Source organism: Lampris incognitus, chromosome 1 (genome assembly GCF_029633865.1).
Source record: "Lampris incognitus isolate fLamInc1 chromosome 1, fLamInc1.hap2, whole genome shotgun sequence".
Classification (NCBI taxonomy): domain Eukaryota; kingdom Metazoa; phylum Chordata; class Actinopteri; order Lampriformes; family Lampridae; genus Lampris; species Lampris incognitus.
The window spans coordinates 99,243,120-99,261,032 of NC_079211.1; the positions used below are offsets into that span (position 1 = coordinate 99,243,120).

The 17,913-nt window shown below is 44.6% G+C and overlaps 1 protein-coding gene across 1 annotated transcript in view; it reads left to right on the forward strand.

Annotated features, from left to right (window-relative positions):
• The window catches only part of hsd17b4 (hydroxysteroid (17-beta) dehydrogenase 4), a 55,193-nt gene that overhangs the window by 25,008 nt on the left and 12,272 nt on the right, over window positions 1–17,913 (forward strand). The window contains exons 9-19 of the mRNA XM_056274191.1: window positions 347–438; window positions 682–706; window positions 840–968; window positions 3,023–3,135; window positions 10,502–10,614; window positions 10,845–10,968; window positions 11,234–11,285; window positions 11,760–11,831; window positions 13,893–13,996; window positions 14,115–14,180; window positions 14,640–14,709. Of these exons, the coding sequence (XP_056130166.1) occupies window positions 347–438; window positions 682–706; window positions 840–968; window positions 3,023–3,135; window positions 10,502–10,614; window positions 10,845–10,968; window positions 11,234–11,285; window positions 11,760–11,831; window positions 13,893–13,996; window positions 14,115–14,180; window positions 14,640–14,709 (960 nt within the window). The remainder of the gene's footprint in view (window positions 1–346; window positions 439–681; window positions 707–839; window positions 969–3,022; window positions 3,136–10,501; window positions 10,615–10,844; window positions 10,969–11,233; window positions 11,286–11,759; window positions 11,832–13,892; window positions 13,997–14,114; window positions 14,181–14,639; window positions 14,710–17,913) is intronic.

Genomic DNA, 17,913 nt, shown 5'->3' on the forward strand with positions numbered 1-17,913 from the left:
TATCCTGACCGTGTTTTACCTTGTTCTGTGGAGCGGATTTGGCATTATGTCCTGTTTTTTTTTATTGTATTTTGTTGATTTATCTTGACTCTGTGCATTATTTTATCCTGTTGTGCAAGGCACCTTTTAACGTTGTTTAGAAAGGTGCGCTATAAATAAAGTTTATTATAAGCAAGCTGACCAGCTGATGAATTTTAATTTTCGTAGTATTTACATATTTATAGCTTTCTAGCTGCGGGGATTTACTACAGTCAGACAAAGGAAAGGGAACAATGGTAATATAAATAGAAATGCATAATATAAAGGGCTCTACTGTATTATTCGTGTGACATGTTTCATTATGTAGACCTGGTGGAGTCCCTGAAGGCGGAGTACGTTGCTCCCTTGGTCCTATGGCTCTGTCATGAACAGTGCGAAGAAAGCGGAGGACTGTTTGAGGTGTGCAAAAACAAATAATATCAGTTGCCCGTTCATATTTCTGTGTAGCACAGCTACACACTCACTCTCTTTTTATCACATCGAACAACCTGTACTCTTGTCTGCTTTTTTCCATTCGGTTCACACTTCATTCTTGAGAGCTGTAATGTGCCACTTAAATCTTCAATTTTTTATGAAAACAGTCTTTTTTACTTCTATTATGTTCTGTTTTTCCTCTTTTTGTATGCTTCACCTCCCTTTCAGGTTGGGGCAGGCTGGATTGGAAAATGTGAGTATTTCTGTTTCCTTTGGAAACGTCTAGACTCATCTATGATACTCAGCAGCCGCTGGTGCATGAGTATGTACATGGTTTGCAATATTCAGTGACCTCTTGATTTCTGTGCGCCTTTGTGTGTGTGCAGTGCGCTGGGAGCGCTCTCAGGGCCACATCATAAGGCACAAGAACCAGAACATGTCTCCAGAGGCAGTCAGGGACCAGTGGGACAGCATCTGTGATTTCTCAGACGCTACAAAGCCTGCTACTATACAAGGTTGGTAACACAGCATACTGAACATGCAACTACAGGCACAAACATGAACACATTTACATTTACTTGCACAGGTGTCCTAGCAGTCACATGTTGCAGACAGTATGCAGTGTCTTTCAGTGTCAACAGGACGGCGTGTAACATTAAGGATTGGTGCTAAGTGATGCCTGTTGGTAACCCTAATATTTACCTGCCAATTGCTGACTCTTTGTACTCAATTTGGATAAAAGCTCCTGGTGAGGCAGTAAATATCGATTTAAGTTAAGTATGAATGGATAAGCCTTGCTTACAAAACAGAAGAACAAAGACGATGAGCTCCTGAATGTCAAAATTCATGTCCCACAGCACCATACAGAGTTTGTGCATGTTGCTGGGGCATCCTGAATAGAAAAAGAATACTCAGAATTGAGAAATTCCTGAAGGAGAGGTCAGAGATCGATTGTTAGTACCATACTCCAGAAAGGACATGGCACCATCAACTACGACTCAAATGACAAAGGCCCATTGCCAGCACGGTGTAGTGACATAGATACAGTTAAGTCACACTTTAAAATAAATAACAGTAGGGTGTCCGGGTAGTGTAGCGGTCTATTCCCTTGTCTACCAACACAGGGATTGGCGGTTCTAATCCCCGTATTATCTCTCGCTTGCTTGGCTGTCCGTACAGACACAATTGGCCAGCTGTGTCTGTGGGTGGGAAGCCGGATGTGGGTATGTAGCTTGGTCGCCGCACTAGCGCCTCCTCTGGTCGGTTGGGGCACCTGTTTTTTTGGGGGGGGGGGGGGACTGGGGGGAATAGCATGATCCTCCCATGTACTACATCCCCCTGGCGAAACCCCTCACTGTCAGGTGAAAAGAAGTGGCTGGTGACTCCACATGTATCGGAGGAGGTATGTGGTAGTCTGTAGCCCTCCCTGGATCGGCAGAGGGGGTGGAGCAGCAATCAGGGTGGCTCGGAGAGCGGGGTGATTGGCCAGGTACAATTGGGGAAAAAAAAAACAACTCTAAAAAGAGGTAAATACAAGTAGTAGTGGGAACCCATGAAACGGCCCCAACCCTGGCCCTTTTCTTTTCAATGTAAAAAGGACAGAGGGAGAAATATACAAGTAGAGGGTGAGACGGAATGAGAGAGAGTGCAAGATAGACATCGGGTAAAAGGAGGTGCACCCTATTCAAGCGCGGAACAAGATGAGGATTGCTGCCTTGAGGTCATGTCCAGATGGGGGTAGGCGGGTGCCAAATGTTGATTATTATTGCTCTCCAACTCCTCCATTCCCTCCCCTTTCCCTCGGATTGCATGAGCGAAGAGAGGGGCAGTGGTGCTGGCCTTAGCTGAACGGGGGTGGCAGTCCCTCAGGGTGCCCGCTAGCCTCATTAGCATAGCTTTGTAGAGCCTCCTCATTTGTAGCTTGTTACACAGAGACTTGTTGCTGCCTCGACTCTGGATCCACCTACCGCTGAATGATGCTAATTAGCGGCTCTAGTCTTCCCATTCTTGTTTTTTTTTTGGTTTTTATGTTCCTCTCATCTTCTTTCAGTTCTTTTCCTGCATTTGTTTTTGCATGATCCACAGAGGCCCCCTGATTGTATTACCATGGCAAGTCTATTTATGTTTTTTATTATTTATTTTTTTAAGCAGTAGGGAAAGTGAGGACAAATGATAGATTGAACCCAGGGTCTGAATGTGTAAAGTATCTTCGAATAGGAGTGCCAATCTGATAGCGTTGTGCCTCCTAATTCTTATTGATGTTGGCTCAATATTGTTCCTCTTAATGGCCAGATGGGTATTTATTGCCCGTGGTCACAAAAAAGCAGTCAGTGTTTTTTTTGCAACCATTTATGCTGCTTTCCCATTGCCAGCAGGTCCAATTGTTAGCTTTCCTCATGCACAATAATACAGGTCAACCAAGATCTAACCTGGGCTTCTTTCTACATGTGTAACGGGTTGCAATGAGGGTGGATCTTTTTATTTCTCATCCAGCCCCCCCAATCCTAGAGTTGCTTAATACACCTCACTCTCTCATAGTTTCCACTCTCTTCATCTCTCTTCCATGTAGAGTCTTTGCAGACACTTGTGGATGTGCTGTCGAAGCTGGAGTCAGATGAAGGAGTGTCGGCCAACCAAACATCTTCCATGGCCACTGCGACTGTGGGCTCTGGGATCAATCCTGTGAGTAGACTGCGTTCTTGCTGAATTCGGTAGTTGGATATTCTATATACTTCTACACCTGATAGCCCTCCATAGAAATTGTATCATTCTCTTTTTTTGTGTTTTTCTCTACTTTAAGATGTTGTGTTCATGGCGAATAGCCTGGCAAAAACGAAATTCCTAAATTGATTAAAGAGTATACATAAAGAACAGAACACAGTAATAAGGACTAGACTGCACAAGACAAAGAGCACTTCAGGTAGATGCAAATACAAAGCAGGAAAGATGGGTTTTCCAGCAGGATGTGAAATTGTCTATGGTAGGGGTGGACCTAACAAAGGGAGGCAGTCTATTCTACAGCCTCAAGGCAGCAACTGCCAACATGCAATCCGCTTTAGATTTAGCTGAGACCGTGGAACACAGAAGCATTTGGCTGGAGGATCTGAGTGACCTAGAGGTGGAATGAGGGCAAAGGAGGCTGGAAATGTAGAAAGGTGCCAACCCGTGCAGTGCTTTCAATATATAAGCTATGCTGGAAGAGATAAAGGCATGATTCCCCCCCCCCCCAGGTCATTAAATTAGAAAAACGGCTTCACCCCTGCTACAAATTCTTCAGTCAGCGAAGAAGTTTTGATGATTTCCACAAGCAGAATGGCAAGTTTGCGATGTAAAAAAGGTGCCATGTTTGCCTCAGTCCTTGCAGTGTGCACAGGCTTGCTTAGAACTGTGTAACCCTATTTGGGAGTATCTAATTTTCTGTTCTGAGTTCATTGGCTTTTTCCCCATGCTTCCCATGCGGTAAATGAGAAATATGGAGTGGCAACATGCAAATGGAAACTTGTTTTCATTGGTGTTATGGACTGATGTTCAATTTTCGTTCATAATTTATTAAGAGTGTGCTGATCACTTCAATCTACAAGTCTATCAAGTCTCCCTCTCTCAATCTTCATGTCTCTCTATCAATCTTTTGCTCTCTGATTTGTGTGTATGTATGTAATATATATAATTTCCACCATTACTTTTGGGCCTGTAACACTAATAAACCCTTTTATTGGGCCAGCTGCAAGCTTTCTGACTCTTGCCCACCTTCGGCTCATACCGAGATATCATCCTCCTTTAACTCCTTACATTCTGTGATTAGCTCTCAGCTTCCTATAGTGGCCCACAAAATCTCGAACAATCCAGTTGTCACTAATACAATTAGGATTTGGCTCCAAGTCAGAAAACAACATGGTCTACACAGAGCTTCGACCCATGCACCGATTTTAAATAATCACTTATTCTCCCCGTCATGTTCTGACCCCGCCTTTCATAGGTGGTCAATCAGTGGTCTTATAACACTTAAAGACCTATATGAAGATGGGGTCTTCACATCCTTTGCATTCCTGTCAGTCAAATATAATTTACCCAAAAGCCAGCTCTTTCGCTTTTTTCAAATTACGCATTTTGTCCAAAAGCAGTTTCCTGATTTCCCCAACCGCCCCCCTGAATTGATAATTGACCAGTTTCTCACCTGACTTTGATCAAAAGCAGCTGATATCTATTATTTATGCAAAAATGGACTCTCTAAATCCGAACCCCACTGTATCACTCACAGAATCCTGGGAGCATGACTTGGATGTTGATATCTCTGACAGCCAGTGGGGTGACATCCTCAGGCTGGCGCACTCTTCATCTATATGTGCCAGACATGGCTGGCCTACTGCAGTACAAAGTGCTCCACAAAGCCCACTTTACCAACGCGAAATTGGCAAAACCATTTCATAGCAGGGCGATACGGTGGTGCAGTGGTTAGCGTGGTCACCTCACAGCAAGAAGGTCCTGGGTTCAAACCCTGGGGTTGTCCATCCTAGGGGGTCATCCCGGGTTGTCCTCTGTGTGGAGTTTGCATGTTCTCCTTGTGTCTGCGTGGGTTTTCTTCCAGGTGCTCCGGTTTCCTCCCACAGTCCAAACACATGTAGGTCAGGTGAATCGGCCATACCAAATTGTCCCTAGGTGGGAATATGTCAGCCCCGTGATGGCCTGGCGGCCTGTCCAGGGTGTCTCCCCACCTGCCGCCCAAATCCAGCATCCCACAACCCCGATTGGGATAATGGAGCCTATAATAGATGTAAGCAATCTCCAGCTGACCATTTACACATGTTCTGGACAAGCCTGAAGCTGACCGACTTTTGGTCCAATATATTTTAAAACTCTTAAACAGGCCCTCAACACAAAAGTTAACCCTAATCCACTGACTGCTTTGTTTGGTCTCCCCCCAACTCAGAATATGCCCTCTACAATACAGCGTGTCATTGCCTTCACCACTCTGATGGCCAGACGTTCCATCCTTCTCAAATGGAAACATGCCCCCCCCCAACACATGATAGGTGGATACAGGAACTTTTACAATGCATATAACTTGAAAAATTCAGATTCTCATTGAAAGGATCTTTCAAATCCTTCCAGAAGACCTGGAATCCCCTACTTGTCTTCATTAATGACCTCACTATTACTTGATACTGACAGTGCTTCCTAAGTAGAGCTCACTGGAGAGAGAGCGAGAGAGAGCGAGAGAGAGAGGAACCCTCACTGTTTCTTCCCTACAATTTTCTTTACTTATTTATTCTGCTATTTCATCTACCCCTTTTTTCCACATTTATTAATTAGTCATTTGATTATTTATTGCAGTTAGTTGCTATTAAAACATGTTTATTTACTCACCCTTTTATTCCAATTTATGCTTCATTTTATTTATTTTATTCTATTTTATTTTAATTTTTGTGGCCATGACCAACATGAGGTGACGGGACGGAATGGGGTTTTTATTAGTATGTATTTTTTTTTTTTTGCTACTACAGACACCTTTGGTACGGTTTGTCGGGTTTTGCAGACATGGCATATTCAGTACAATAGTCTTGCAACTATTCGACTGAATCTGCCATGTCTGCAAAACCATCAATAAAAAAGATTTTTTTCAAAATCTTTTGAAATTTTGAAAAAATCTCAACCTATCCATCCATCCAGTATCCAAACCGCTTATCCTGCTCCCAGGGTCGTGGGGATGCTGGAGCCTATCCCAGCAGTCATTGGGTAGCAGGCGGGGAGACACCCTGGATAGGCTGCCAGTCCATCACAGGGCCGACACACAAACACACACACATTCACACCTAGGGACAATTTAGTACGGCTGATTCACCTGACCTACATGTCTTTGGACTGTGGGAGGAAACCAAAGCACCCAGAGGAAACCCACACAGACACGGAGAGAACATGCAAACTCCACACAGAGGACAACCCGGGATGACCCCCAAGGTTGGACTACCCCGGGGCTCGAACCCAGGACCTTCTTGCTGTGAGATGACCATGCTAACCACTACACCAGCCCTATGCCACTGCACCACCCCTATATATATAATAAAAAAACAAGAAAATATATATAAATGTGTGGGTGTGTGTGTGTTGTAGCGGTGAGTGTCAGTAACAGCTGAATGATAGTGACTATTTACAGCACAAAGCCGTAAATCCGCTTCAGCAGTCACCCAGATTAAAATGTAAAGCAGAGGTGGTCAACACATTACTCTTCAATTATATTGCACTGCAGTCAGTCGGGACCTGTTAATACGCCTTTTCATTTTTTTGACAAGTCCTCTCTGACACATTAAGTGAAATTCAAACCTTTCAATGTTATATGTATGCCTATACCAGTGCTGCCCTTGTCAAGCACCAGCTTGGATTTGCTTTAGAAGTCAATGCACAACAAAGGGGTCGAACTCAGCAAAGCAGTGGCAAATCCCGGGACAGGCACTCGTTGACTGGGTTCAGTATGATGAAATCACGAACTGTGAAATAGTTACTGCTCACAGACAGCTGATTGCCAGAATAAAACATGGGCCATAAGTATTTTATCACATCAAATAGATATTCCAAAACACCACGACAATTTTCTGTATGAATAGTTATGGCATGAGCCAAAGCTGCACCAGTAGTAAGTAGAAGTACATCAGCCTGTATTTTTATCTGTCTTGATATTACAGTACTTTGAATAATCCTGTGCACATGTAATTTAAAATTAAACTTCTCTCATGATTTCTCAGAAAAAGTGCAAGCGGAGAAGCCATTCTTTGCCTGCCTATGTGTAAATTTCTTCAGAGTGCCGTTTTAGTTTTAATACAAGGCTTTAATTTTAATTGGCTTTACTAGCTTTGATTTCAGAATAGTCTTGGCATTGAGACTCATTTGCAGCAGCAACAGCAGCTCTTAAGCTGTTTGAGTATGGATCACATGACTGCATAAATGATGTCCTGCCTCGGTAACCGAGAGGTTTTGTTTGGAAATGAAGCGTTTCACTGATAGGTTCATTTAGAAATAATGCTGTGGGACTGTTCATTTTTCAGCACTTGGAAAGGCCATAGTTAGCGTGGGCTGGATGATGTCATGAGGAGGGAGGCTTACATGTGTAATCAGTGAGTTCAGGTTCGAGTCCTTTTGGAGGGAAGGCATCTGTCCCGCTGTCGTGTCTTTGACCAAGGCACTAAATCTCTCCTAACTCCAAGGGTGCTGATCTGTACTTAAGCTTGCACCCTGCCATGCAATTGGATGTAGAATGTGGAAAGAGAATTATCAAGTGTCTCGCCTTATTACTTGAATAATATTCTAGTGCGCGTTTTACTCAAGGCCACCGCTCATTGTTGTATTTCTGTCTTAAGCTTTGCATAATAGTCAGCTGATGTAATTTCTCATACGATATGGTGAGTGACTGCTGCGTCCATGTGAGCATCAAAAGTGTAAGAGAGGTGTGTCTCGGTTTGGAGTTAATGTATTACATGAGCTGAAACATTAACAGCCCTGCAAGCCTCCCTCACAAATGTCAAATGTACTTTCATATCTCAGATTAGTCTGTGTGTGTGTGTGTGTGTGTGTGTGTGTGTGTGTGTGTGTGTATGTGTGTGTGTGTGTGTGTGTGTGTGTGTGTGTGTGTGTGTGTGTGTGTGTGTGTGTGTGTGTGTGTGTGTGTGTGTGTGTGTTACACTGTTAGTTTGTCTGCAGTTTGTTTTTGCTTTATTTTCATGCCAGGTACATTTGTGACTATATATACTTGTAAGATATAAGATTTATATTCAATATTGCACTTCTGTCTTGTGCAGAGATCTCATAAACATCATTTGCATATTTTTTATTATTTTTTTGGATTCCTCCCCCCCTTTTTCTTCCCAGTTGTATCCAGCCAATTACCCTACGCTTCCGAGCCATCCCGGTCGCTGCTCCACCCCCTCTGCCGATGCGGGGAGGGCTGCAGACTACCACATGCCTCCTCTGATACATGTGGAGTCGCCAGCCGCTTCTTTTCACCTGACAGTGAGGGGTTTCACCAGGGGGACGTAGTGCTTGGGAGGGTCACGCTATTCCCCCCCAGTTCCCACTCCCCCCCGAACAGGCGCCCCAATCGACCAGAAGAGGCGCTAGTGCAGCGACCAGGACACATACCCACATCCGGCTTCCCACCCGCAAACACGGCATATTGTGTCTGTTGGGATGCCCGATCACAACGTTGGTAACACAGGGATTCAAAGTGGCGATCTCTGTGTTGGTAGACAATGGAGTAGACTGCTACGCTACCTGGATGCCCTATCATTTGCATGCTTTGTGTGAGCGACAGACTGCTTGTCATGCAGTAGGTTTGTCCGACTGCATTGCCGTGGTAATGTTAAGGAGTTGTTTTTTTCTTCTTTTTAAGTATAAGTACTGTAATTAACTTGTAATTGAGTAAAACCACCATCTTACTTCACCATCATCTGGATAGGACATGGATAGCGAACAGACCCAGCTGACCTCGGCTCTCTTGGTTTGTGTGTTTGTGATTGTGTGCCCGGGCATAAGTGTTTTGTTTGTATGGTCATGTCCTCATTACTTGTCTTGCCAAGAATGTCTTAGCAACCACCAAAACAGTCGGGGCATACCTTGCGGCAGGACAAACCTGCATTCAATTTTAAACGTATTCAAGCAGCAAGAAGAGAGTCGGAGAGAGTTTTTCAAGAGAATCAGCAAGTGTCAGAAATATTTGTTATTCAACCCGCAGGCATCGGAGAGCACTGGATAGTAATGCTACCACAGTTAAGAGTGCATGTCATTTCAGGTGCAGGTTATATAACTAATAGTGATGCGGGTGATAGGTATTCAAATTACAGATTAGCTAGTTGATGCCACAGATCAGCATCACAGTCATGTTTAGGGCCATCTATTTTAAGGTAGGTGAGTCTGCAGCCCTGAGAGAAGATGGAAGCTCATTCTAACATTTGTGGTCCAAGTGAGAGAAAAGCTCAGCCATTTTTTGTTTTGAAACCGGGCGTAGACATTGAGTAATCTTCCAGAGGTGGAATGAAGAGGGCATGATCAAGAGTAATGCCCATTCCTCTGGTTTTGCTGATTAGTGATCATCTTTCTGGCTCTTTCCCTCTTTCCTAATCCACACATTTTATGGGCTAAAACTGACCTCACATAGGGGGCGTCCGGGTAGCGCAGCAGTCTGTTCTGTTGCCTACGAACACGAGGATCGCCGGTTCGAATCCCCGTGTTACCACCGGCTTGGTCGGGCGTCCCTACAGACACAATTGGCCGTGTCTGCGGGTGGGAAGCCGGATGTGGGTATGTGTCCTGGTCGCTGCACTAGTGCCTCCTCTGGTCGGCCCGGGTGCCTGTTCGGGGGTGGGACGTGATCCTCCCACACACTACGTCCCCCTGGCGAAACTCCTCACTGTCAGGTGAAAAGAAGCGGCTGGCGACTCCACATGTACCGGAGAAGGCATGTGGTAGTCTGCAGCCCTTCCGGGATCGGCAGAGGGGGTGGAGAAGTGACCGGGACGGCCTGGAAGAGTGGGGTAATTGGCTGGATACAATTGGGGAGAAAAAGGGGGGAAAATCCAAAAAAAATAAAATAAATCTGACCTCACATACCCTCGGCTGTGACAGTAAAGGAAACATTATGCAACAACTCCTCCCCATGTGACTCGCTTGCTGGTACAGCTTGTAACCTGTATGCTATACTGAAGCATTATCCTCATGTCATGTTAAGCTGCCTCATAACATAAGGCAGTGCACTTGTGCACATTCATGGCATGTCGTAACATGGCATGGTACTGTAGGTTGTTAGTGGTGCTTGTATTCAAGCCGTAAGCTTGGCTGCATCTGTCAACCCACCAAGGGGATGAAGCATCGTTCCTTTGCTTCTAAGCTCAAGAGCAGCTATTCCTCGTATTTTGATGTCGATGAAAGGCTGACGTTTGGTTCTCCGCCCTCGATGACGTGCTGTTTTTAAAGGGGGATCCAAGATATCGGTGACTAAAGAGAAATTTTTATGGCAATAGCTAGCCCAAAACCACTGAAACACCTCTATCTCCTCTTTTCGTAGGCGGAGGCAGTGGGACAGAAACTTCCCGAGACCACGTTCACCTTTACCCATGTTCAGTGTGTTCTTTATGCGTTGGGGGTGGGCATGTCCACCAAGGACCCAGACTATCTGAGGTATGTATGTGTATGTCAGTAGCGAGTGCAGTATGTCTCCCAAAAATGTTTTTTTTTTTAAATTTTTATTTGGATGATATCCATGTTTGTTTTGTGGATATATTTTCCTGTACCATAGCTCAGTCTTCTGCAGTCTTCCCTGCTGGGGTACGTTACTTTATTTGGATCCCTTGTTTGATGTACCAAAACATGATTGCTCTGTGTTACATCATACCGTCATTATCATCTAGGTTCCTGTTTGAAGGCCACCAAGACTTCAGCTGCTTGCCCACCTTTGGAGTCATCCCCTCTCAGTCAGCCATGATGGATGGAGGCCTAAGCTCATTACCTGGAATCAATATAGATTTCACACAGGTTGGGCCCCATCAGAAAGCGACTCATATGAAGTGTGTTTTCTTGTCAGCGTGCACGGGTGCGTGTGCATTTCTCTGACATGTTAATGTAGGTGTGTGTGTGTTTGTGTCCATATGGTTTGTGTCACAGCATCTTGCACAGAAATAGAACAATAATTCACTCATTAGTCAGTCTAATGAGGCTTTAAGGAACCAAGACGGCAGGACTGGTTCTGTCATACATCACAGCTGTCCCTGTTTTTTTTTTCTTTCTTCTTTATACCTAGGTATTGCATGGTGAGCACTATCTAGAGCTGTACCGACCTCTTCCAACCTCAGGTAGTTTCTCTGTTGTACTTTCTTCCAAAAATATAACAAATGCAAATTGTTACACATGTTAAGCTATATACAAAAATAAATGAATAAATAAAAATGATGCAATGACAAACTTTGAATGAGTCTTACTGATTTTTGGCACAAATATTCTGGGCTCATTTTGTGCCCAAGGTTTGAGACAGTGCTTTAATTTGGATTCATCCATTCATCCATTGGGACTGTTCATACTTGAATAAATGATTTGAAACCTGATTCTGGTCTAGGTGTAGGATGGTCCAGAGTCCCATTTAATAAAGCCTGTCAGAACTAGCTGATCAGAGAGCAATTTATCCATTTTTAAACCAATATGAATTTTATATTGCATGGTGACATTTCAGATGGGCCAGCGGTTACAAAATATAGAGATACTGTAGCTGTGTAAGCTGATGCTGTCATAGGAATAAAGGATGACGGTGAATGGGTGAAATCCATTTGCAGGTAAACTGACCTCTCAAGCAACCGTTGCCGATGTGCTGGACAAAGGGTCTGGAGCGGTCATCCTGTTGGACGGTGAGTTTTAGTCCCATTCGCTGCGTGGCCTCTATCCTTCAATGCAGGCGTGCCGGACCAGTTGTGTGTGTGTGTGTTTTTTAGAATGGACTTTCCTCAAAGTTTCAACTTATGAAAGACTGAACTAATGAAACCTAATTCACAATGTGTGTCTGCAGGGGTAAAAGAAATGCCGGGGAATAGTTCATATTTTTTTCGCTTGACATTTCTGTAGAGACGGATGATAAGGGAAAAACCATTCTAATCTATAATTAAACAGACTTGAAACAAATAACACAGGACCTGAAGTTCCCGTGGGTCTCTCTGAGGGGAAGTTAATGTTGCTTCTTGATATAGTCTAAATCAGTCAGTTTCTATTATCCTCCTGAGCTGAGAGAGCAAAGATATTTTGGGGGGACGAGTGATGCAGCGCGTCACTGTAGCGCCGACCCTGGGAGATGCAGCCGTGTTTATCTTTGTGTATGTTTATATTTTTTAATTCACTTAATGAAATCAACCAACCAGTAAGCAGAGAGTAGTCTCGGATCGATTTCTCTTGACAGCTGCTAATTGTCTTTTCCGCAGACGCACCCCAGAAGGGCCGCGTTTCCCCATGCTCCAATTTAGCTTAAGTGTAAATGTGGTATAATGAGAAAATGTTGCACAGGAGGATGCTGATTTCCGCTGTGCTCGTGGGCATTACGGTGATTTGGTGTGTTGTTATAGACTTCAGTTAAGTACCAGCCGAAGTCATTCTGTTTCTGAATAGAGCCGTGGTGTAACGGATGACGGAGGTTTTCTTTTGTCTTCCCTTAGTCATCTACATGGGTACATGTCTTTCCTCTAATTGTCAACATGTGCTGTACCCCCCCCCCCCAACAGTAAACGGCATCATCTGGTCCTACTCTGTATTATATAGTTAAACCATACCAAAGTTTAGATACATAGAAAAAAATGCCAGAAGACATAAAACATTTGGATTTGTGCAAAACATTGAAATAGTTTAACAGTCATGGAAACCACCTGGAAATGATAACTTGATTAACTGTCCTGGAAATAGTATTGAGGTCATAGAAAATTGTGAAGCTTTGTTGTAAGATTGTAGTTTTACCCACTGAGACTCCATGTTATTAGAACAGTTTTTACCTGAAATGGCATGTTTCTAGCCATATTTTTAGCTGCTGACATTGCACATTAATGTTGAAGTTTTGGGGGTATGTTCAGAGACCAGCTGAAGTTACACGGTACATTTAGAGACGGTTGAGAGTTAATACTGAACGATATGACCTCACGTGAACAAAGGCAGTCATGTATATCCAAGCAAAAGTCTTGGAAAATTATTTCTTAAAAATACTGGGAACCTTGTAATGCTAAGGCTTATTAAAAAAATACATATTTGAGGTTTGGTAGGTGAGATTTTAGCACCCCCCCCCCCCCATTAGGAAATATGTGTTGTGTGTATCTGGACTCTGGGGACAATAGGTTCCATAAGTTCATCCGAACCGCAGCTTTGGAAATACAAGGGTCATGTCTTTGCACTTCTTTAAAGTGTGCAATGGAAGGCGTCCAGGTGGCATGGCGGTCTATTCCGTTGCCTACCAACACAAGGATTGCCGGTTCGAATCCCCGTGTTACATCCGGCTTGGTCGGGCGTCCCTACAGACACAACTGGCCGTATTTACGGGTGGGAAGCCGGATGTGGGTATGTGTCCTGGTCGCTGCACTAGCGCCTCCCCTCCCCTGGTCGGTTGGGGCGCCTGTTCGAGGGGGAGGGGGAACTGGGGGGAATAGCGTGATCCTCCCACGTGCTACGTCCCCCTGGTTAAACTCCTTACCATCAGGTGTAAATAAGTGGCAGGCAACTCCACATGTATCGGAGGAAGCATGTGGTAGTCTGCAGCCCTCCCTGGATCGGCAGTGGGGGTGAAGCAGCAGCCGGATCGGCAGAGGGGGTGGAGCAGCAACCGGGATGGCTCCGAAAGAGTGGGGTAATTGGCTGAATACAATTGGGGAGAAAAAGGGGGAGGGGAGAAAAAAAAATGTGCAATGCAACTGGACATCACTTTTTGTGCTCATCTACAGTGAACACCTACAGCGGTGAGGAGCTTGTGTGCTACAACCAGTGGTCGGTGTTTGTGGTCGGAGCGGGGGGCTTTGGAGGAAAGAGAACTTCCGAGAAAGCCAAGGTATTTAATACAGTGTTTAGAATTTGGCAAAAGAGATTCATATTCAGCAGAGACATTAAAAAGATTATATACAGATTGTGTCTTGAATTTTAATCGTCTTCCCACCCCCCTCCTCCAGGCCCTTCTGCCTCCCCCTAATAGGGCACCAGATGCTGTGGTGATTGATGCTACCACAAGAGACCAAGTGAGTGAATGGGGCTGTGTGTGTGTGTTGCGTTAGAAACCAAAACTGATGCATTGATAATGCACAAATGGAAATGGGACATACTACTGCTTCTAAGTGCTGCTTGAATAATCATTGACTTTCCGACAAATAAAACCCACAGTATTGTGTTGCAGACGTGCCACCAGGCAGCATGCTGCAGAGCTGGTCGGACAGAAACAGTCGTATACTGTCCTGATTCCCCAAAACGCTGCAGCCCTATATGACGCAGTAAAATAAAATAATAATAAAAAAAAAGTCAAATTCCCAAAGCACGTCTAATGACTACAATTGCATTACTTCAAAGACGTTCTTATTTTAGATGTCTCTTCAGTGGCTTTCATGATAATTTAATTTTGTCCTAAATCTGTGTTTGAAAATTTCAGAGGTTTATGAATTAGATATAGGTCCAAATAGTGTCTGTTTCCTCTGTGGCTACAGGCGGCCCTGTACCGTCTGAGTGGGGACTGGAATCCTCTTCATATAGACCCGAGTTTCGCTGCCATGGGAGGTGAGGCTCTCGTTTGAAGTGTATTTTTTTATAGCTATCTAGACTTGATCAAACGACTGGGCGGTCTTCTTCTTTTTTTTCCCTCAGCTAACGCTTCTTTAAATGATCTGATGTGGTCTAAAAAGTTGTGACAGTTCACTTGACATCTCTTTCCCGTGGATTCAAGACCAAAGATTCTTTGAATCTGAATACACTTTGATAGCCTGTGGTCTTGAAGGGCCTTTAAAGCCTTTGCACGGTGTACTGTGACCTTTGTATTTCTTCTCGCCACGGGTGTAATTGATTACCTTGCTCTCAGTTTGGCTGCTGTGCTCGGCAAGTAAAATAACTAACGTGAACTTTCCAGCGTTATCCCTCTCATACACCAGCTGCTTTGCTATCCAGTTTGTTGAACAGAAAAGATTAAAACGCCAGTATCTGACGTCATCCAGTTTTATTCAACAAGTACAGTGGCTTCAGAAAGGATTCAGACCCTTTCACTTTTTGCACACTTTTTTTATGCTGTAGATTTAATTTTGAATTGATAGAACTGCCATTTTGCCCATCAGTCTACACTCAATAACCCACAATGACAAAGTGAAAACATGTTTTTAGAAACGTTTGCAAATTTATTAAAAATTAAAATCTGAAATCTAATTTACATAAGTATTCAGACCCTTTGCTGTGGCACTCTAAATTGTGGTCAGGTGCATCCTGTTTGCTTTAATTCTAAGTAAGACCTCTCTATGATAATTATCATTGACGTGTGTCTGGAACTTGACTGGAGTCTGCCTGTGGCAAATTGAATTGATTGGACATAGTTTAGAGAGGCACACACAGCATGTCAGGCCAAAAACCAAGCCATGATGTCCAAGGAACTCTCTGTAGACCTCCGTGACAAAATTGTGGTGCAGCGTAGATCAGGGCAAGGGTGTAAAAAAAATTTTTCCTTCCTTTGTTTTTGGATCCCCCCCCGTTCGACTCTGTGCATAACTGTAGTCCACTGACGTCCGGTTTCGACTGTGGCGGTCATACCAACTTCCTGTTTGTTGGTGTGTGCTATTGACAACGGCATATTTTGCACGATGCCTGCAAGATTTACCATGGATAAATGTCAACGACATGCAAAGAATTGTCGACAAACTTTGGCCTGCCCCTACCAGCATATGGATGAAAAGTTTCAAGTTGTACATATCAGGTTACATGCACAATTCCGTCCGTCCGCCCGCCTGCTCATCCTCATAATCGTGGACGTAACTTGATATGTACAACTTGAAACTTTTCACCCGTTTGCTGGTAGGTGCAGGTGAAAGTTTGTCGACAATTCTGCGCCTGTCGTTGACATTTATCCATGGTAAATCTTGAAGGCATCGTATTGAATATGCCATCGTGAATACCACATGCCAACAAACAGAGCTTGTATGACCGCCGCAGTAGAAACCGGAAGTCAGTGGACTACAGTTATGCACAGAGCTGATTGTATCTGTCCTATTATCCCACTCTTTCCAGCTGCCCCGGTCACTGCTCCACCCCCTCTGCCATTCCGGGTAGGGCTGCAGGCTACTACATGCCTCCTCCGATACATGTGGAGTCACCAGCCGCTTCTTTTCACCTGACAGTGAGGAGTTTCGCCAGGGGGACGTAGCATGTGGGAAGATCACGCTATTCCCCTATAAAACCATTTCTAAAGCTTTGAGTGTTCACAGGAGCACAGTGGCCTCAATAATTGTGAAATAGAAGTTTGGTTCCACCAGGACTTGTCCTAGAGTTGGCCGTGTGGCCAAACTGAGTAACCGGGCAAGGAGTGCCTTGGTCAGGGAGGTGACCAAGAACCCAATGGTCACTCTAATAGAGCTTTGGAAGTCCTCAGCAGAGATGGGAGCACCTGCTGCACTTAACAGTGCACAAGTTCCGGGAGTATAGCCGAGACTTGTACATTGGGGAAACCAACCAGATGCTGGCGAAGAGAATGCCACAACACAGGAGAGCTAACATGTCAGGCCAGGACTCCGCAGTCTACACCCATCTACAGGCCAGTGGCCACTCTTTCAAGAATGAGGATGTGCACATCCTTGATAGGGAGGAACGCTGGTTTGAATGGGGAGACAACAAGGCCATCTATGAGAAGAGGAAACGACCGTCCCTTTTTTAAATTTTTTTAAATTTAAAAATTTTTTTTATTTCTGATTTTTCCCTTTTTCTCCCAATTTAGTGGCCAATCAATCCCTATTTTAGTTCTAACACCCACCCTCGTACTGCATGCACTCACCAACTGCATCTCTCGGGCCGGCAGTCTCGAAGGAGACGCCCCCCCACTTTCGTGACAAGGCGACTCCGGGCCGAACCGCTGCTTTTTCCGACACACACACAGACGCATTCATGTGATGAACACAAGCTGACTCCGCCCCCCTTCCGAAGACAGCGTTGCCAATGATTGCTGCTTCATCGAGTCCGGCCATAGTCGGATCTGACGAGACCGGGGTGCGAACCCCGGTCCCCAATGATCAACTGCATTGACACAAAGCTGATGCTTAGACCGCTACACCACCGCGGACCCCGGAAACGACCATCCCTGAACTGAAGTGGTGGGGCTGGGGGGGCTAAGAGTACATCTGTCGCCATCTTACAATGCTGTGATTGCGACCATTCCCCAATCCTCTGTGGATAGTACACATGGCCATTGTAACTCTAGTTAATGGTCACGCCAATTTGCATATGAAACCGATCGTTGGTTTCGATCATTATGCCACTTTATTGTTTATAAGGGTGGGGATACCTGCAGTCAGTTCAGACTGAAGAGGTCACTTAGATGAGTGATGAAATGCTTCTCTCAATAAACGTGTCCAAATGAACTGATTCAACTTCCTTTGATTTCCTTACCTGGGTTATTGAGCATGCATCAAGACCCAAGTGCTGTGGTTTATCATGCAGTTTATAAATGTTTTCCTGGCAAAAGGGAGATATCGGTCACTTAATCAGACTATGTATGAGCCTACAAACTGACCTCTATTGGCGCCAGGCCACTTACAAACTAGATGGTCTTTGGCAAAGATTATGTAATGCATGGGAGGTGTTGTACTCCTCCCCTCTGTCCCAACTGTGTTGTGTGTGTGTGTGTGTGTGTGTGTGTGTGTGTGTGTGTGAGAGCGAGAGAGTGTGAGAGCGAGAGCGAGAGCGAGTGAGAGAGAGAGAGAGAGAGAGAGAGAGAGAGAGAGAGAGAGAGAG